The sequence below is a fragment of the Hylobates moloch genome, unplaced genomic scaffold (genome assembly GCF_009828535.3).
Source record: "Hylobates moloch isolate HMO894 unplaced genomic scaffold, HMol_V3 SCAFFOLD_1, whole genome shotgun sequence".
Classification (NCBI taxonomy): Eukaryota; Metazoa; Chordata; class Mammalia; order Primates; family Hylobatidae; genus Hylobates; species Hylobates moloch.
In genome coordinates this window covers 77857025-77879561 of record NW_026652276.1, presented here as the reverse complement: position 1 = coordinate 77879561, position 22537 = coordinate 77857025, and the positions used below count along the sequence as shown (strand labels likewise).

Here is a 22537-nt window from a genome sequence, read left to right as displayed (position 1 = left end):
AAACTCAATTTTTTTGACTCAGTCTGTGTTCTGCTTTTGAAGTATAGAAGCAAAACAGAAAAGACACTTCAAATTAAACAAGATATGAAATTGCTACCACACAGTTTGTTCCTTTATTTTGATTATACTTTTGTCTCACAGCTAAACAACTATGAAATATCTTATTCTACAAAATGTGAGTCATTATAATTGCTCAGTACTTTGTTAAATGTTTCATAAAAGTTATTTCTTTAATAGGGTGGGTCTCAACTGGGACCAATTTTGTCCCCCAGAGGACATTTGACAAAGTCGGGGGACAATTTGATTGCCACCATTGGCAATGGGGTTAGGAGACTGTGCTGTCAGCATTTACTGGGTAGAGGCCAGTGAGGATTCCAAACATAGTACATTGCAAAAGACAGTCCCCAATGACAGAATTATCTTGTCTCAAATGTTAATAGTGCTGAAAATTAGGAAGCCATACTTTAGTTAGAATGGCAAATGTCAAACCTCAAGATTGTATACATAATATTTATATAAAATTTTCCAAAAAGCATCTCCTAATATCAACTGAAGGGCCTACAAACAATGACACAGCCAGTAGTGCTGAGCCTCCCTGGCCCAAATTGGCTATAAATTCCATTTCCCATTAAAAGAAACCATGATTACTTGAGAATGGTTGATTATCTGTTGGTATTAAACAATGTACAAGGTAAGCTTGGGACATCTAGCCATACTAGAAAGAATGCTATCAAAGTCTACCAGGTTGTGTTAGAAGGACTCAGGAACTAACTTGAGACGGTTTCTACTGTTAAAAATAAGGATAATTTGGACATCATAAAAGTAACTCAATAAACTGAAACATGTCACATGTGTTTAATTTCATACATTCATAATGATACTAAAAAAAAAAAGCCTCTTTGTTCACCTTTGTGTTACGCTAGAGAACCAGTCCATTATTTTAAAAACTGATGAAACAAAATCATCCAACTTTTATTATACCTTTTTCTTTTCTTATTTATTTATTTATTTATTTATTGAGACAGAGTCTTTTTTTTTTGAATCTCGCTCTGTCGCCCAGGCTGGAGTGCAGTGGCATGATCTTGGCTCACTGTAACCTCTGAGTCCTGGGTTCAAGCTATTCTCCTGCCTCAGCCTCCCAAGTAGCTGGGACTACAGGCATGCGCCCCAATGCCTGGCTAATGTTTATATTTTTAGTAGAGACAGGGTTTCGCCATGTTGGCCAGGCTGGTCTCGAACTCCTGGCCTCAGGTGATCCACCCGCCTCGGCCTCCCAAAGTGCTGGGATTACAGGCATGAGCCACCGCATTCAGCCTATTCTACCTTTTTCTGATTGAATTCGACCTATGTAGCAGTCATATAGCTGACACGGGGAAGCTTGCTTTTTTAGTAATATTGATTGCAATAGACTTTCACCATTTTTCAACTCTTAATTAAGATGTAGACAAAGATCATTGATGGCTAACATCAGAAAAAAATAACTCGTTACATGTTTGCTGATGGAAGTACACAGCAACACTTGAGAAGTATTCTTGCCAAAAAATCTCTTGCCAAAATCTGACCAAGCCTCTAGATTTAACCATCAAGTTACAGGAAATCGAGGGGAAATTTACATTGAAATAAAATTTCAATGACATTGGCAATAAGTTAAACATTAAGTGACACCACAGGAGGCAAACAGTAAAAATCTGAACATGGGAAGCTATAAGACAAATGACCTAGTTTCTTCAATAAATGAGTAGCGTATTTTTCTAAAAGCTTGGAAAAACAATGAGTGGTGATCTGTAAAATTCAAAAAATATTTCTTTTACTAAGCAACATATGGATTTTATGGTAAATCACAATATAATTTAAGTAACATTTGACATAAAATATTGCGTATTAAAATTTGTGAGACATAACTAAAGCTAAACCAAGAGATAAATATGCAGTCTTAAATGCTTTTATTTAAAATACCTGTCTAAAAAACCAAAATAAATTATGGCAAAATAGGGACTACTTTAGGAAAGGAAAGCTAGTTAACACCAAATAAATATAATAATACAATATGCCTCAATAACATATGAAAGGAATACTATTTTACAAAGTAAAACTTTTAAATCTGATGATTCAAATATTAAATAAGCAGCATACATTCTGCACAATGAGTTTGACAATGCTAGCAACTAATAATAACGAACACGTGGATAGCACTTTATGGTTAAAGTTTTTTTGCGTGCCTAATATATTTCTTAGAATGACCTTGTGAGGGAAGCATCAAAAGTTATCACTCTGAGCCCATTTTCTCATTGGAAGATGCTAGCATTTACCCTGCAGGATATACATATATATACAATGAAAGTAGTGGTATTACTCCATTATGCTGTCAGGAACTATAAGTGAACAGAGAGTTTTAGTAACTTGCACAAAGATAAACAGGCATTAAACAGTAGAACTAAAACTGGTATCCATTTAAAGATTATTTATATTTGTATTTTTTTTAGATTTGCCACTATTTCAATTTAAGATGGAATATACCACTTATCGCATATGGATACACAATTAAATTTAGTCAGAACAGTAGATGAAAAATTCATATGGTTGTGCAATACAATAAATATAACCACAATATTTTTATTTTTAATTTTTATTTATTTTTTTGAGACAGTCTCACTCTGTCACCCAGTCTGGAGTGCACTGGCAGGGTCATGGCTCACCACAGCCCTGACCTCCCTGGGCTTAGGTGATCCTCCCACCTCAGCCTTCTAAGTAGCTGGGACTACAGGCATGTGCCACCACACCCGGCTAATTTTTGTATTTTTTGTGGAGATGGGATTTTGCCATGTTGCCCAGGCTGGTCTCAAATTCCTAGGCTCAAGCAATCTTCCCACCTCGGCCTCCCAAAGTGTTGGAATGATAGGCGTGAGCCACCGTGCCTGGCCCCTATGGTTATTTTCGGTGAGGAAATTTTCAGGTACATGGTCATCCTCCACACTAGTTAGCCCTTAAGTTTTCACTTAAAGCTCTACATCAGGGATCATAGTAAGTCAGGTTAAACAGTAAGACAAGCAAAGGCTTTAGCTTACTTAGAAAAGCAACTCAAATACTGTAGTTTCCTGTTTCTAGAAGGCAGGCTAAAAATAATTGCATGGAAAGTTCTAAGTTTTCAAAATAGTATCAGAAAAAATAAGGAGGCAAGGGTAGTGACAACATTTGGATTGACCTTGTAGATTCTGATACTGTAAACTTTCTTTATTTTAATATTTCACTCTCAAGATTTGTCCACAACATTTCATATTCTGAATAAACCACATCCTTCCATTACTGGAAGGGATATTAGAAATCAATGCATTCGACAACCTCAAAATGAGGCCAGGAAGTTTATGGAATTTGCTTAGTATTATGCAGATAGAGAGTGGCAAAATTAGGAATAAAAGTCAAGTACAAGTAAAAAAATGTTGTTGCTAGAAAGAACCACAGAGACCACTATTTCTAATCTCCTATTATTATAGAAGTAGAAGGTGAGATTTCAATAACACATAATATATGCAGTTTGTTAAGGCTCGTTTTTTTAGTAGGCTGGTAATTATTAGGGTAATCAATTATTTGAGACTTTTTCTTAATGGGTGAAAAAAGACTTCCACAATTTATTTTTGGACAATTTTTGATACAGTTTTTCTCTATGAAAGGAATGTATGCCCATTATATAATTCTGTATTATAAAGAAAATAAATAATAAAAAAATCACATACCATAACCCTACCACCCAAAGGTAACCACTATTGAAATTTTTTACATATTTCCTTTCAGCAATTTCATATGAAAGCATTTATTCACCTATTGTGTTAAACACACTTATATGGTATAAAAGCTAATTTCAGCATAAGCATTTTCCATGTTATTACAAAATATTCACAAACAATGACTGCAAAATTTCATATGATTAATATAACACCATTATTCTGAATTACTGTTCAGTGAAATAATCTGAGATGCTTCCTTGGTACTACCAAGCTATTAGCATTTGTACCCAGTAAAGATCCTAGCAAATCATTTTTCCTTGTATGAGAGTAAAGAATGTTTTCCCACACTGTTAGAATAATTTTTAAACATTTGTTGAAATGAAATTATTATAATTAAATTCGGAAATCAAGGGGAAGGAACCTATACATTTTTTAAGGAAATAAAACCCAAATATTTTCTAGGTTAAAATATCATACAGAATGAACATGTTAGTGATGTTAAGAAAAGGTAAAATTAGAAGCTTATTTTCAATATATCCAATTTCATGTTATAATTTGTTTCTACTGATTCATACATCTTACCTTGTAAAGATGACTTACTGAAGACAGTAACAGAAGTGGCTACAGAAGGAGGGGTATAAAAGAGGGTAAATTGACTGTGAAGATGATGTTTGTTCAAGTATAAAACATCACTGAGTTGAAAAAATAGTCTATGGATTACATAAAGACACAACCTCAAGATAAATTTTGAAGTCTCTATGCAAAGAGTATGTAAATAATTGTCAGCTTCACTAAACTTTTATTTCTCTTAGTGAAACAGATTCATGTTGAATAAATGTTTGCATTTGTCTACTAGACATCACACAAACCAGCATTACCTAAGATCTCCAAATTTTAATACATCATTTCTATAGATTAAAACTGGGAGCTATTTCAAAAATTGTTTGAATTAGACTGATACATTTCATAAGCCAATTTATTTTGGTGTTGACCTTAGGAAAAATTTGGCAAGAAACTTCCAAACTTGAATGATAATTAAGACTCAGATAAAATCATAGTGAGTCCACAGTAATTCACACTTGATTAGAATAACAATGACTTTATATGTAAATTCTGTTTAAGCCTCAAAGCCATGAAGAATTAAGTTAAATCCTACCAAAAAAAAAAAATCAAAGAAAAAATATAAAATGTGGATGACGGCTAAAAATACAAGTTTTAATTCCAATCTGAATAACTGAAATTAAGTTAAATGTTATATTTAACTTGATTTATATTTATTAACATTTTTTTCTTATTCCTAATGCCATGTAATTACTTTTATCTATAGGACCCATTAACTGCCATTATGAACTTGAGAACACCTACATACAAACACAATGCACAAACATATACAAATATACACATCCCACTAAATAAATAAAATAAAAGTCTTACTCACCTCTGTTGACATCCATCGCATATAATTCTCTTAGTCCCAGGTCATTAAGAGATTTTGTCAAGTCGAGGGGCTCCTGCGATTGATAATCTTTCAACAGTAGTGTATGCAACGGATCAAACTCACATTTGCTACATATAATAGGGGCAAGCTCTTGAAGTGATGCATGTGGACTCACTCTCACTATGGTCTTCTGTGTTTTCTTAAAATTAATCACTACTCTCACAGTTTTCTGAAACACAGATTAAAGCCATAGTTGTACCATAATTTACTGAAACAAACATTCTACAATAATGTCTAGAATAATGAGATAACCTACAGTTACATATTCAAACAATAAACAGTACTTTCCTATTTGGTGTGAAATTCTCTTTTTGATTAATGTTACTTCCTAAATCCAAAGCAAGTTCTTAGAAGCAAACACATTCGTTTATTTATTTAATAATCCAACCATTCTATAGTAAGATTTTAATTAAATTTGAAACTAAAAAACTAGCCTTCTATCTAGTACTACTCATGTTTTCACTTTGTTTCTTAAAATATTTACTTTAAAATTAGCAAATATACATAGCACAAAATTATGTATATTTTATCCTACCCTTTGAGGAATATTTATCTTTCAAATAATTTCTCTATTGCCTCAATAAAAAAGGGGTATTTTGGTTAAGTCACTAAAGTTTTTGTTTCTATTTGAAACATTATAAATGAGATAATCCATATGAAAAGCTTAGCAGACTTTCTGGCACATAGTCATTTATCAATAAGAGAACATTAGCTATTGTGATTAGCTTTTGTTGTTACTATTACTACTTTGGCTAATTTTAATATTTTAGTAAAGAATATTTAAATCTCTTCATTAGATATCTAGTACTAATAATTTAAAATTACTAGGAAGATTTTAAGCATCTCATCATTTTATGTAATTGAATTAAATCCTGTATGGAACTTAGCAACATGAGACCATACTAAGTGAAATGTACATTTTGCAGGTCCTTAAAGACCTTTATTCACAAATATTTATTCACATATATAATCCCACGCTATAGCATAAATATAACTATTTCCATCTAGAAAAATAGCAGGGATATGTAATAAATACCTAGACAGAAACAAATACCTAGACAGAAGGCAGTCCAATATCCTAATATATATTAATAATATTAAATCATATATTGTAGAAAGCAAGTATGTTTTAATATTTTCAAAAACTCAACTTCTTTGAAAAAAGCTTCATAACAATATGAAGAAAATGCAAGAATATATATATTTAAGTCACATGTATCAATTTAATATACAAACTTTTATATATATTATAAAATGAAAATGGTGGATGTTCATAATGAAAGAGTATTTCTTGAAACCCATAAAATTCTACCCTATTGCTTATAGCAATAGAACAATTTTAATAAGAACCGATATTAGAATGATTGTGGTTAAACATTTTTGCATGAGATTTGTACATTAAAGAAAATGGAGTTAATGTGTAGCACACATTAATAGTTTAGATGTTAGTAAATTCAAATACAATGAAGAATTGGAAAACAAAACAAAAACAAACATACAAATAGATGTTAGTAAGTTACTGCTGCTTACCAAGTACATAGAAGCCAAAAAATTACTTTAAGAAATTATTAGACAAATTTTCATGAAAAGATTCTAAAACCTTCCTTTACATATAAAATACTTTTTAAAAGAGTAGCTTAAAATACAAATCATTCATAATTGTTACATTCTTATGCAATCATATTGATCATTTTAGAGCACTTAAATCTAAAGTACTGCCCAAATTCTATTTAATCCAGGGATCAATAACCAACTGAATCCTAAACTAAGTGGCCTAGAAAAACATAATACCCATGTTCACATCAAATTTAACCAGGAAAGTCCATTTTTATTTCACTTAACAATGAGCTGCTGATAATGACTGAATAAGACATCAAAATATATAATGGAATTCTTACCTCTGGTATTATAGGTGTCGGTTTTTTCTTATCCAACATTTTTGGCTTTAAAATTACCTTCTCTACCTCCAACATTCCTATTGGTGTGTTTGGCTTAAATTTAATGTGGTTCTGTTCAGCTGACAACAGATCGATTGTGTAACTTGATGGATTTAAGTGATACTGTGCACAAAGGAATATTAACAAGTCCATCATAGGTTTACTGTAAAACAAGAGTATTTCATTACCTGTTATTGTTTTGAGGATTTTCTTAGAATGCTTGTCTTCGATAGATAAACAAGGCTACAAGATAGTTTTTGGAAAAGCAGCTTAAATATTGAACTACAGGCCAAGCTATAGGCCAAGGCAGGAGGACTGATTGAGCCCAGGAGTTGGAGACCAGCCTGGGCAACATGGCAAGACCCTGTCTCTACAAAAAATAATAAAAAAAAACCAATAGCCTGCTGTGGTGGGTGCGTGCCTGTAGTCCCACCTACTCAGGAGGTGGAGGCCAGAGAACAACATCAGCCCTGAAAGTTGAGGCTGCAGTGAGCTGAGATCGTGCCACTGCACTCCAGCCTGGGCAACAGAGCAAGACCCTGTCATAATAATAATAATAACAATAACAACAACAACAACAAAAATAATCTACAAAAAAATTGAACTACAAGATATTTAAACAGACAAAATTGTAATAGTTAAAAAGTCCTGGGATAGTCAAGACAGCATGGATCCTAGTTCAACAACTACTTTTATGTTTTTACCAAATTGTTTCCAAATTATAAATTTCAGGAGGAGGAGCCCTTTCCTTACCCGAGAGCAGTCCTTCACAACACATTATTTGTAATACAATATTGGCAGTCTTTAGCTTATGAATTGGTTACAAAGTTCTCCTAAGAATGAAGCATTTGGAACAACCACCACCACTTTTTGGCTTTAGAAAACAGACTGTAAATATCTACATAGGAAGTCTACAAAATCCCAAAGGGTGTAGTACAAATTCTTTAATCATTCAAAGGTTATGAATATTCTCTAGGCACTGGAATCACAGTACAAGTACTATAGTATATCTGTTCTCATAGATCTAACACTCTACTGGATGAACTAAACCAAGTGTCAGCAAACCACAATGTGCAGGTCAAAATGGGCCCACAGTCTGTTTTTGTAAATAAAGTTGTATTAGAAAATAGCCATGCCTGTTTGTTTACATAATGTCTCAGGCTGCTTTTGAGTTAGTTACAACAGCAGAATGGAGTAGGGTGACCACATCTACTATATAGGCATAGCCCACAAAGCCTACTATTTTTACTTCCTGGCCCATGACAGAAAAAGTTTATCAGCTCTTGTGCTAGAACATAAAATTGAAATAAATAAATGCATGAGATAATTTCAAATAATGAATGAATGTTTAATACTATTGGTAATACAGGACTTATTTCTATAGAAACTTTCATACCCAACTTGGGATTCAGGGATACTTATCAATTTTTTGCTTCCCTTTCCATAGATTGTCATTGTTGACACGGACTTACATTTTCATTCATATCATCAACAGAACAACACAGTCTCTGAGTCTTTCTTAATACTGTCAGCCCTTAAGGAAAGCACACTACAAAATCTTTGGTAACATGTGCTTTCCCCAAATGTCAGGTGATCCTAAGCTGTTAGTTCACACTTAAGAATAAGGCACTAAACTGCAGTATGTAAATCGTATTTTTATGGATGGAGGCATAGGTTCATGGGATTCACTTTAGGGTAATCGGGTAGCCAGCCATCTGCATCCCACCTCGAAAGGGAAATGCACATATTAGTAAAAAGTTATTCTCCAATTTCTTGACTAGAGATATAAACCTGGTTACTGGCTTTTGGGAACTTGACAGGGAAATAGGGCTAGAAATCCCACCATTCAGTATGCTACTTTTATTTTAGTGCACCTGTTTTCATATGGCATGTCACCCCCAGTAAGCTCCCAGGCCTGCAGCCTCTCTGATGCAGTTCTTCAAGGAGTCTCCTGCAGAGGTGGGGAAGGATTCACTGTCGGACACTGTGTGGTCTTGAAGTCAAACAACACATTACATAGATTTCAGATCATCCCGTGTTCAGCCCCTATTTCTACTTTCTGTGGTCGCTGCCTACTGCTAGGCCAGTCCAATCTTTATGGGATAAGGAGTATGTTTCTTAATGGTCCCTCACACCTCCCTTCTCCCCCACATACAAGTAGCACCCTATTACTTGTATATATATAAAGAAAAATAAATAAAGGCTCTAAGTCCCTCAATTAAAAAAAAAATTCTCAGGAATACATTTCAATTCTCAAAATACATTTCCTGTGTCTTTATTAGATGGTTGTATAATATTTAAGAGTTTTACATCCTTCTTTTGAGCCACAGGCTATGCCCATAAATGTATCTATATTGCCCATGTTTTGGCTTTAAACAGGACATTTTAAATTTCATCCAGAGATATCAGCAAAATGGTCTTGTGGAAGTTGATTTTTTGGTAATATGGTACTCTACAAGAGCAATTGGATGGCACGTACCAATTCTAGAATTGGAAATAGTACTTTCTTTGATAGTAAATAAAGTTAAGAAGGATTAGGTAATGTCTAGTTAAATACAATTACAAATGCAGTTTAGCTGGAGGAGGAGAGAACTTTCATCGCCAACTGAACGGGTAGCTGTCTGCTGTTGACTATGAGTAAATGATGATACATGCAGACCGTATTTCTTTCTCTCTATAAATAAATGTGTCAAGTAATAAATGTAAAAACATTGAAGTTTATTCTTCCAACATCTTTTACTTCTTAAATATACAGTTTTTTTGAATCTCTGCCAGAAATACATAAGTTAACAAGACAAATGGCTGGGTGCGGTGGCTCACTCCTGTAATCCCAGCATTTTGGGAGGCCGAGGCGGGCAGATCACGAGGTCAGGAGATCAAGGCCATCCTGGCTAACACAGTGAAACCCCGTCTCTACTAAAAATACAAAAAATTAGCCAGGCGTGGTGGCGGGTGCCTGTAGTCCCAGCTACTTGGGAGGCTGAGGCAGAAGAATAGCGTGAACCTGGGAGGCGGAGCTTGCAGTGAGCCGAGATCCCGCCACTGCAGTCCAGCCTGGGTAACAGAGCAAGACTCCGTCTCAAAAAACAAAACAAAACAAAAAACAAAAAATTATTAAAGTTTTGTTTTGTTTTTATCCCTATTTTTGTGCCATAATTTTCATCGTTTATGTATAAACACATGAATATTTAAAATACATTTTTGATTTTTTTAAAAAGTTAGAACAATTTGATTATTTGTGTAGAAATATTGGTATTTCTATCTGTGATAAATTAATTTTCTAATCTAATAAATGGTGTGGATAATTGGTCAAGAATATTAACATAATGGCCTATTCCCTCAGTCATATTTTATTTATCTAGGAACTTCACACACTATATCAGATTTCATGAGAGAAAAGTTGCCGACTATATCATGACCTTTGGACTCAACACTGCCTACATGTTTTCTACTAAAAATCCCTCTTTGAGAGGCAACTGAAAACCACAGAACTTCTTTATGACTTTATTCTCTCATTTTATAATTCCAGGTCCAATTCTTTATTCAATAATTTTAGAAGCCAAATTTCTCTTGAAAATATTCCTATTCCCAGACAGATAAATGCAGCAATCCAGAAAGTTCTGCAATAGATATAACTACATATGTGAATTTAATACTGCATATGAATTGTTTCTGGGGAAACAACTGAATTTTCAATAAGTGGTATTGGGAAAACTGACTATCGGATGAAAAAGAAAAGTTGTGTATCTAACCTGATTCCTTACACCAAAGTAAGCTCCATGTGGATCTTTATGTGGTTTGTGTTTTACAGTAATATGCCCAATGGAATTTTCTGCACTGATGGAAATGTTCTATATCTGCACTGTCCAACACAGTGGTTACTGGGATAGTGGACTCCCAAACCAAATTTTTAATTTATTCAACTTAATTTAAATTCAATGTAAGTAGACACATTTGGTAAATGGCTGTCATACTGGATAGAGTAATTCTAACACGCTGGTTCTCAAGGTGTGATACATAGACCAGCAGCATCAGTATCTGCTGGGAACATGTTAGAAATGCAAATTGTCAAGCCCCAGCCCAGATCATTAATCAGAAACTCTGGGAATGAGGAACAGCAATCTGTGCTTTGACAGGCACTCCAGCCTATTCTGATCATACTGTAGTTTATGAAGTTTATGAAACTCTGATCTAGAGAGAAGAGAAAAAAGAAACAAGTAGAATATATAAAATATCAGATGGTGTTACATGCTCTAACAAAAAAAATAAGGAAAGAAGTTAGGAATGTCCTAATTGAAAAATGACACCAGAATTGAGACCTTGAAGGGACTGGGGTATCTGCGGAAAGATAGCTTTGACAAGTACAAAAACCTGAGGCAGGAATGTGCTCTAAGTGTTTAAAGAAAAACAGAAACTATTCGGCTAAGGTGAAAACAATAGGCATGAAATCAGAGTGATAATCTTGTAGTGTTTAAAGGCCTTTCAAGTGAAGACTTGAGATTTTACTGAGCGAGACAGAAAGCCTCCAAAGAGTTCTGAGGAGTGATGTGATCTACTCTACTTTTTAAAAGGATTACATTCTGGTTTTTGTATTCAAAATAGCCTGGGGGAGCAGCTACAAGGTTATTGCGAAAATTTAGGTGGGAGATGGTGGTGGCCTGGACTACTCAGATTCTAGATATATTTTGTAGGGAGCTGATAGGATTGAAGCTAATGCAGAAAGGAGACAGAGACAGAAAGAGGAGCTAGCCAGTGGAAAGCGGCCAGGATTGGAAGGACAAAGTGGCAGTGTTGCTGAAAGTACCCAACAGGAGACCTAAAATGCAAATTTCAATGGTTTGCTATGTGGTGTGCTTACTGTAACTCTACAAGCCATCACTAATGTTCTGGTAGCCTTGAAAGGTGTCAAATAAAGGATGAAATTTCAAAAGCAGAAACTGAAAAATATGAATCCAGAGGTGGTAAGGCATGAAGTCAGAGCCAGAGGTGGCCCCAAGAACATAAAACTCTTGGGAGTTTACAATAAGATTATAAAGGGGATTGAACCTTCCACAGGAAGTGGAACATGGGTTCAGGCCAGCCTTACTTAGATCTTAAGCAGCAGAGTGACCTCAAGAAGTTATCTGGGTTCTGTGTGTACATGGATGTGAGCTCCCCTCTAGCAGGACCACACCTTAGTAATTTTCAGGCACCTGGCTAGGTCGCTGTTGTCGAACGGGGAATTTAGAGAAAACAGTGATTAATTCTGCTTGAAAGTCAAGGGGCTCAAATGCATAGTAGACTAATACAACTGACACATGAGAAAGCATACTTGTTGAGAGGAAGTTCATATGCTTTAGATAAAAGTAACATGGTGAAAGCTCTGTTGTTTTTTATAATTAATAAGCTTGTTTTGCCTAAGCCATGCCATCTTTACACAAAGGTGAGACACAAACATTAAATAGGGTTAAGATCTTTTCCAAAAATAGCCTCAGACTAGTTTGAATGCTTTAAATATTTAATTGCCGCCTCAGCATTCAGCACTGTAACACAGGAAAGCTGACCCTGACCACAAGATTTTGAGGTTGGGAATTACTGACTGTCTAGCTTTACCATAAAGGAGTGATAACACTATAAAAGTAGGACATTAACTTTTAAGCAGGTCCTGCATCCAACGGAGCTGCCGCTGGGGTTAACTAGTCACCAAGTGCACCCACAGGAAATAAAATAATCTCTTGAATAGAGCTCAGAATTATCCACCTGGATGCCAAACTACTTCTGCCAAAGATAACAATTCTGGTTGGATAATCATCCCCCAGTCGATGCACCTGAAGGCAGTTGGCTAATGGGTTTGACCACGGGATCACCACAGAAAAGATGCCTGTCTTCCTGTTTCCTAAGGCGGGAGCACACATGAGCAGTCCACCTAAAACCTGAGGCAAATTATTAAAAGTGGAAAAGGATTGGATGAACATTATAATCACTCCTCTATATTATTACACCACATTGAATTTTGGGTTATTTTATTACTCAGCAGAGTCTGCTTTGCATTAACATTATTTACAGAATTTTTTCTCTTGTAAGATAATATAATAATTTTCTGGAGGGCTGATTTTTTCTTTTAAGACTCTAAAAGCTCTTCTTTGAAATGAAGAAATCCCTATGAGATTTCCCACTTCTTTCAGAAATAAATAACAATTCCCTGGATTAGTTTCATATCTGTACAGTGCTTGTAAGTGCACACCAACAACCCAATTATACATACCAGTAATAGTACAGAAATTTTAAAAGATTCTCTATTGCTGCTGATGTTTATCAATCTTATGCTAACCCATGTAATTCAGTAATGAGTTCAGGAATGAAGCAGGGCTCTCTCTGTGTGTGCAAGAAATGAAAAGTACCAGGTACACAAAACAAATAGACCCATTCTCAAAATTGAGAATGCTTATTATGCTATAAGAAACATTTTGAAGAAAATAACACATGAAATTAAGATTTGAAGATAAATAGTAATAGGTCAGATTACTAAGCTGATAAGTTCTTAACATACTAAAAATAGATATTACTAAATGTAAAAAACCCCACAATTTTTAGAAAGTCACCACTTTGGACTCTATCTGGTTGTTTATCTTAGGTGTTATACTCAGAGCTAATTATAAATAATTACCGTCATACAAATTGTGATTTAAGAACACACCTACTAAACACACATACATGCCCCTTATAAAAACAAAAATACTACAAATATATCTCACTATAATTGAGGCAATTTGAATATAGACAAAGGATAACATTTTATTGACATGAAAGATGGAAATCATTAACTGAAAAAAAGCAGGTTACAAATAGCATGTACAATATAGTACCATATTGTTGTAAAAAAGAAGAGTGCACATATAGATGGGTGTACATATATGTGCATGTCTAAGAATAAAAGGTTAGACACTACAATGTTAGAAGTTGCAATCTGCCTGCTTAATGAAATTGCATTTACAATTTTTTGGCTTATCTGTATTTTCCAACTTTCTAAAACATCTAACTATTGCACTTGTAATCACAAAAATTTAAAAACTAAAATTAGGGCTGAGCACGGTGGCTCACATCTGTAATCCCAGCACTTTGGGAGGCCAAGGCAGGACAATCACTTGAGCCCAGAGTTTGAGGCTGCAGTGAGCTATGATCACACCACTGCACTCCAGCCTGGGCAATGGAGTGAGACGCTGTCTCTAGAAAAATTTAAAAATTAAATTAAGTTAAAAAACAAATTAAAAAGGGTCATTATTATAAGGTGTAGATGCCAGAAAAGCAAAGGGAAGAGGGTGGCCCTGCCAGGAACAATGTTCTGAGGACATTTGTGAATACTTTGTCACCCCTTTCCCAACCAGGGGAGCAGGCAGGTGACAGAGGCTGACATTCTCCTGAGCTCAGAGCCATGGGGGATATGGGAGGGCAGTGACAGAACCTAGATGACAGGATGATTAAAAACTCAAATAGTACCGATTAAAAACTCAAGTAGTACTGTTATGTTTAGGTACTTGCACAGTTAAAATGCCAACTTTTGTTTTAAGCAATTACAGCAGAATAAGGATCTAAACCAAAATTTAAGCATCTTATATAGTTAAACATGGTTTGTACCACCCTATAGATTGACAGTTTAAAAAAAACACCCTATTATACACATATATTTATCACACATTTGTCATCAATAGACACTTCTCAATAAATATAAATATGACATGAACTTCAGAAATTTTTCTAGATCCATACTGTTCTGTTACTCTCGTTTTTTTTAGCAAAAATCCCACACTGATCCAACTTTATCTTGTCATTTTTCATAGTCTACTTTTTCCCAATAGGTGGCGCTGTAATCCATGTAAAATGCTCCCGAGTTCCTCAGCGGCCCAACCCTATGCCAGTCAAAACCGCGGGCTTAGGCTCGACTCTGCTGTAAACTGGTGCTATGGCACAGGCAAATCAAGCTGAAAAGCATGTGCGACATGTCTCTGGGTTATTTTATGGGAAAAGCCCAGAGAGGTGAGGTGACTTGCTTGAGATCACACAGCAAGTCTAGAACAAACTGTAACTTCTAGTTGGGACTTCTAGCTTGGAGTTCTGTGCTTTCTTTGTGTTTTCAATTATGACATCTCACGTGTGCTCAAATCAAAACAAATTCCTATTTGTGGTAGGGGCGTAAAAGAAATATCTTCCTATGTTATAAATGGTGCTTATTTCTTCCTCCCTCTTGTAGGAAAGTGTGATAGCATGGCCATTGAATGCTCTCTCTATAGGCTAAGGAAGCATTCGTGTCAATCTTATCAGATTTCCCAAAATGAACATTTTGCTTTAAAAGTTTAGCCTGGAGAAAGGGAAAAGAGGAAAAAGGAACTAATACTTATTCAATGAGGAATAATTACCTATGAAGCAGATACCCGACTATACGATGAAGACCTAGAATCATATACAAATGTACCCACATATTTCCTTATTCTATGTGGTTTCTATATCTATTTAGTCTATAGGCTCACTTTCATTAAAAATTAACTTTTCCCAAGTACTAGCAGACACCACTGCTTATGCTGTTGTGAAGTATAGCATCTTCTGAGAAGAAAAGCCACTAGTTCTGTAACAGTAGTATCCTTTAATGTTCATTTCTAGAAAGGCAAAGAACTGCTTTGTCTGGTGAAAAAGATGTTTATCGATTATATACATGATACACAGACACACAGAAACAGGTTGAGTATCCCTTATCCAACATTCTTGAGGCATGAAGTGTTTTCGATTTCACATTTTTTTTCAGATTTTGAAGTATTTGCATTACTCGAGTTGAGCATCCCTAATCTGGAAATCCAAAGTTTGAAATGCTCCAATAAACATTTCCTTTGAGCATCATATTTACACTCAAAAAGTTTTGGAATTTGAAGCATTTGAGATTTTGGATTTGGTATATACAGTCTATACATAGATGCACACATTTATATATGTGTGCAAACATATATACATACATACACATAGGCATACACACACATACATCTATACTACACTGTATCTTATATATAAATAAAATATTTTAATTCTTCCTTCTTTCAGTCCAACCATCCATGATATTAGGATATGCAGAAATGCCCAAGAGTTTTCAGGTTAGCATGGCAACCCCCCTTAATGTAAGCAGAGCCTCACAAAGGCAAGATAGTAGAGACATGGTGACTTTTGGTCATTAAAGAGATGGCATCACTAAGTTCTGGTACCAAAAATAGTTGAGCTGGCAGATGGCTACCAACCTAATTCAGGATAATAAGTTTCTCCCTGAGCATAAAGTCTATGACCACCTCCAACCCCACTGTGTTTCCTAATCTGAACAAGCTCTTTGGTGAAAATCAATGTACAAACAAGTGCATTCTTCTGAAGATACCACTGCGCACTCACATTCCCCAAAAGAGAACATCCTGAGCCCACCTGTGCATGAGATCTATGGGAGGACTTTCCAAAAATATTCCCCAAGAATACATTTTGAGTGGGAAAATTATTTCCGAAAAGTGAAGCGAGGCATATAAGTTTCTGAAATCTGTATTTCCGTCAAACACTGATAGTATTCTTCACAATAAAGGCATAAGAAATAATACTACACTATCAAAATAAATATATAAGAAATATTCAGACAAATTCAGAAAGCATGGTCTCAAAAAACTGCATTAAAGTCTTTGTTCAGAGTTACATATAGAACTCTATTTATCTAAGAAACCCTCACACACTTAAAGTTACCTCCACCAAATTATTGTATTATTCTGTTGAGATTTTTCATATTCCTTTTATATGGTAGTAACAAAGTCATAAAGAAATTTTATTTTTGTCATTATGAGTTTTCCCATTAGGTAGTTAACATTTTTCAGTAGTAGTACATAATTTTCTATCTGAACATTTCTTTTTGTTGTTAAACAGTTTTGTGAAACAATGGGTCAGCAGCAGCTGTGACACTCAAGACATCCCTAATCACACTATTAAGATATCCCAAGTCACACTTGTAAGATATACCAAGCCAAACTCTGAAACATCTTGGATCGCATTAAGGTATCCCAAAATCACACTCCTAAGATATTCAGAATCACACAACTACTTTAAATCACAAACACTTAAAATAGAAAATTAGTCATAGCATCGATGAGTCATGCCTGAATTATAAAACTACTGTGAACAAAGTCCCTAAATGAAACCCCATAGTAAAAACACTGATATACAGGCTGGGCAATGTGGGGAAATCCCATCTCTACAAAAAATACAAGAATTAGCTGGGCATGGTAGCACACGCCTGTGGTCCTAGCTACTTGGGAGGCTGGGGTGGGAAGATTGCTTGAGCCTGGGAGGCAGAAGCTGCCGTGAGCCCAGATCTTACCACTGCACTCCAGCCTGGGTGACTGAAATCATGTCTAAACAAACAAACAAACAAAAACACCGATATAAATTCTACTCTCAGAAAAACTCTTCAGCCCTAAACAAAATTTAAAAAGCAATCGGAATTTGGGGCATTCCATTCCTACCTTGCTCTCTGCCTGGTGAAAATATCTTTACTTAAAAGATTCTGGGTAAACAACTAGGACTCATTCCAAGTGCTTCTTTACACCATTTATGTTTCTACCTCCATCTACACGTAAGGGTTTAGGAAGACAATTCCAAGTGCTTCTTCACACCATTTATGTTGCTACCTCCAGCTACATGTAAGGGTTTAGGAAGACAATATTCATTTTGATAAATTTATGAAATGCCTACTACATTGCAAGAAACTGTGCTAGGCACTATAAAGAAAAGTAATGATATTCTCATGGCTCTGTGGTTTCTTCAAAAGGTAAGACCCACACATACATTGCAGCATAGAACAATATGTAATAAATATGATATAAAGTGTCAGAAGAGTTTGGAAGCCAGAGTTAATCACTGATTCTGGGGAGATAAGGGAGCCTTTATATAAAATATATCACCTGAGCTATATAAACTAACTGTAGAAAATGAGGGTAGTGAGTTACACAAGAGGGAAAAAAAAGTTCATAAAGGTACTGAGGTAAAAGAAATGGAGTATTTGTAGAAGAACAAAGGAAGAGCAAAGAGTCATGTGGTGAAGCTTAAGATACACAAAGGAGGGCCGGGCACAGTGGCTCATGCCTGTAATCCCAGCACTTTGGGAGGCCGAGGTAGGTGGATCACCTGAGGTCAGGAGTTCGAGACCAGCCTGGCCAAAATGGTGAAACCCCATCTCTTCTAAAAATACAAAAATTAGCTGGGCATGGTGGTGTTCATCTGTAATCCCAGCTACTTGGGACACTGGGGCAGGAGAATTCCTTAAACCTGGGAGGTGGAGGTTGCAGTGAGCCGAGATCCTGCCAAGGCACTCCAGCCTGGGTGACAGAGCAAGACTCTGTCTCAAAAAACAAACAAACAAAAAATACACAAAGGAAGGAGAGTGGTGGTGAAGGAAAAGCCTACTTAATTTTGTTGGAGAAAATAAGGTATCCTAATCTCCAGGCTAGGTAGTTTGGACTCCTTTAATTTGATATTGAATTGCTGTCCTGCAGTCTGTTATCAAAGGTAGTACCACAAACAGAGAGGCATTTTAGATTAATCTGAGGGTACAAGGTCAATGAAGAGAGCCCAGGGTTAAGAAAAGCAGTTCCCAATTAAAAAAAAAAAAAAAAGAGAAAGCCAATAGGCGCCAAGCCCTGACAGTATTTCATTTAATCATATTTAATCCTATCAATTCACCTATAACACATTTTCATAGATAAAAAAACTGCAGCAATTCAACAACAGTTGGCCCAGAAACATAAAGCTGATTGATGGAAAGTTACTCAGATTTAGGGACCTGAGGAGGCAAACATACTGGAAGGAGGTGGGAAAAATCTAGGGTGCTTGTAAGTACAAATGTAGGAGCAATGTTTGATGCAGAATCTATCAGGTATGAAGAAAAAATAGATATGAAGAAAATTTAGACATGAAGAAAAATGCAGCATCCTACATAAGTCATAAATTAGACTTGAGGAGGATGAAGAACTAATTCAGTTAAAGAGAAAGTGGATAAGCTAGATGTTTAAAAAGGTGGTATTCAAATAAGGAACCCTAAGATCTCAGGAATGGAACCGTTTTAAAGTGATGAGATTCCACCATTCTCTGGTGGAAACAGGGAAGTTGACCATGGATCTTGGTTTCCACAGTTGAGGAAACAGAAGAAAAGTTAACTCGGGGTGGCATGTGGAAAAGTCTAAAATAACTATGACGGGTGACAGGATGGAGAGAAGAAACACGCTTCTGATGTTAAAGTCACTGAAGTTTAAAAAAAAAAATCTGAAGAACCCAGAGATTCATTGAGAGCAAACAGAGAATAAGGTAATATAAAAAGATGACTGGTAAATCCCCAAATAGAAATTTTGAGGCCAGGCGCGGTGGCTCACGCTTGTATTCCCAGCACTTTGGGAGGCCGAGGCAGGCGGATCACGAGGTCAGGAGATCGAGACCACGGTGAAACCCCGTCTCTACTAAAAATACAAAAAAATTAGCCGGGCGTGGTGGCGGGCGCCTGTAGTCCCAGCTACTCGGAGAGGCTGAGGCAGGAGAATGGCGTGAACCCGGGAGGCGGAGCTTGCAGTGAGCCGAGATTGCGCCACTGCACTCCAGCCTGGGCGACAGAGCAAGACTCCATCTCAAAAAAAAAAAGAAATTTTGAAGAGTATTTGTGATGAAACCAACGTGACCTGAAACCCTAATAACTAGAAAAAAAGTAGACTTTTTTTTTTTTACTTACTTTGAATTCAGGAAAAATAAAAAAAAAATAAAAAAGGAATTGCCTTTATTACCCCCAGCCAGATCCATTTTCCTTTTAAAACCAGAGTAACATTATTTCAAGAATTCATGATAATGGCCATTGTCTCTAACTTTCAAGATGTCTTTCTCACACATACGAGGCCATCCACAGCTGCAGGTGGGAGCCTACCACAGACAGTTTTCTCAATCTCATAAATAGGGTTCAATGTGTGATCTCCAAAATGACTTTCAATACAAAATAAATGGCAAAATGCAACTTCCTCAAATTTAATCAGAGTTAAATAATACGATATTATTTGCTAAAGCTGAACTATTTTGTTTTCATCTACTTTAAATAATCTATAAAGTTACACATTATTTTAATGATAAATCTTAAAATTAAGGTTACCTTGAATGAGTTTTTCTAGACAACATCAGATTGTAAGAATGCAATACCCAATATATTCTTTTCCTTATACATAACACACACACAAACAGAGAGAGAGAGAGAGAGCGCACGAGCGAGCGAGCTAAGGTCAAAACAGCTTAAATTTCTAAAACAGGATTCCTGATAACAAATAGGCAGTTGAAGGTGAAAGAACAAGACCAAGTCTATAGTTCATGTAACTTTCCACTTCAAAGTGAAATGGAAAATTACACTTGGCTTTGTTCCATTTTTCCAATTTTCACAAAGGTATTTAAAAATATCAGTCTTCTAAATCACATCTTTCCTTTTTGCTGGGATAAAGTTTGGTTTTATTTTTCTACTTAATTCACCCACATTTTAAATAAATTAATTAAATCATTCAATGAAATAAAAAAACTGCCAATTAATTTACAGACAGATTTAACTGTTTTGATAAATACAAAAGTATTACATTTTAAGAGTAATAAAACTCTTAAAATTAAGAGTTTTGCAAACTTAAAGAAGCAGCTTAAAGTGGGAAGAACAATTTGAGAAGAAAAGGATAGGATTTTCCTGTGCGTCACTGGGCTTGTTTTGTAAGTTTGGTTTACAAAATCAATATAACTAATGGCCATTCCTCCAGGAAAGGCTTATTTTTAAAAACTTGTTAAATAACTAACGAGATATGAAAGGGTTCCAAATTTCAAGAGTCATTTAATTGGGTTTGTGGAATTCATAGCACTGATATTAAAACATTGATAGAAAGTTTTTAACACCATTTTAGCACTCTTTTTTTAACAGGTAACTAAACTGAGTGATAAATGAAGTGTTTTGTCAAAAAACAAACATTAAGACTTATATCACAGAGACTTTCAATGGTAGAATAAGAAGGGGAGGTCCTGATATTTCATTCACTCCAGCGTACCTGCCATGAACAGTAGTAGATTTGATAATATCCCCAGGTAGGACCACTGAGAGTTCAACATCTTTATCTATCATGTTTTCTTTCTGTTCCATGACGAAAGCAGTGGATTCTACAGAATCAGCAGCTGAAGAGACATCAGTGTGTTTGGTCTCAGCTGGAGGAAGCGGTGCCTTGGCTTTTGGTTTTCTCCTAAAATATAAAGAAAACACAAAATATTTTATTTTTAAGGTAACTTTTTAATATGATGCATTTTTATAAATATGATCTAGTAGTGGTTTTTCACATCTAGAAACAATGTTCTACAACATTAACTGTTAGTGTTGGATGATCGAATTAGGATTTTGTTTTCTTTTTCCAGTCAGCATTTTGTTTTGTTTTGAGTACTATGCCTACATTACTTGGACATAAAAAGAAACATGATAAAGAAATTTTATATTGGCCTCTATTACATTTAGTTACTGTGTGTTCACTATAGCAAGTCGAGGAAAATGTATTTTCTTTGGTTAGATAAATTACAAAACTCCTTAACGTTTCAGGATAGAGATCAGTATCTCACTCTCTCATTTCACAATAACTCTTACCTTTGGGCCCTTCATCCTATTTGTTTCCGATGTAGAATGTTCCACCTCTCGTTTCAGATAAACCCTACCTTATCCTTCAAAGACTAGTTAAATCCACCCTGTTTACCCCAAACGACCCCTTCCACAGAATTTCTTCTTTCTTTGAATTGATATATCACGTACCAATTCCATAGATGCAACTTTTTAGATTTTTTGGGGGGGTACCAGTTTCAACCCTCTACCTACATTTATAACTCCCTGCAAAAAAGAAGCATGAAGCATGCTAGCCAGATGTGGTGGCACACAGCAGAGATTCCAGCTACTCGGCAGACAGGTGGGGGGATCCATTGAGTCCCAGGGTTTGAATCCAGCCTGGGCAACATGGTGAGACCCCATCTCAAAGAATGAAAGCAAGAAAGCAGCATGGTGTGGATGGCTGTATTTCCCACTGCACATAGATGGCTATTTCCCACGGTACCTAGCAATGAACTATGATGGGTTGTTTGATAAATAATATATCTGCTTCAGTGAAAAACATTACTAATAATTTTCTAATAAATATTTTTGCATCACTAAGACAACCTCTTAACTAACTTATAACAGAAATAGTAGACATTCTGAACTTACATAGGCCAATCCAATGATTTCATGGGTTGAAAAAATAAAATGTGAAAATAAACTATAAGTAAGGACATATTTATGGTTTTATTTAAAACACTGTGAATTA

General features: G+C 35.5%; 1 protein-coding gene across 2 annotated transcripts in view; it reads right to left on the bottom strand.

Moving 5' to 3' along the window:
- COBLL1 (cordon-bleu WH2 repeat protein like 1) overlaps positions 1-22537 on the bottom strand; it is a 158687-nt gene that overhangs the window by 37501 nt on the left and 98649 nt on the right. The window contains exons 3-6 of one of the 2 annotated variants that reach the window (XM_032755548.2): positions 21251-21439; positions 7119-7320; positions 5161-5389; positions 4305-4343 (exon numbers count right to left, since the gene is read on the bottom strand). In XM_032755548.2, the coding sequence (XP_032611439.1) occupies positions 4305-4343; positions 5161-5389; positions 7119-7320; positions 21251-21439 (659 nt within the window). The remainder of the gene's footprint in view (positions 1-4304; positions 4344-5160; positions 5390-7118; positions 7321-21250; positions 21440-22537) is intronic. The other variant, XM_058441577.1, reaches the window with a different exon arrangement.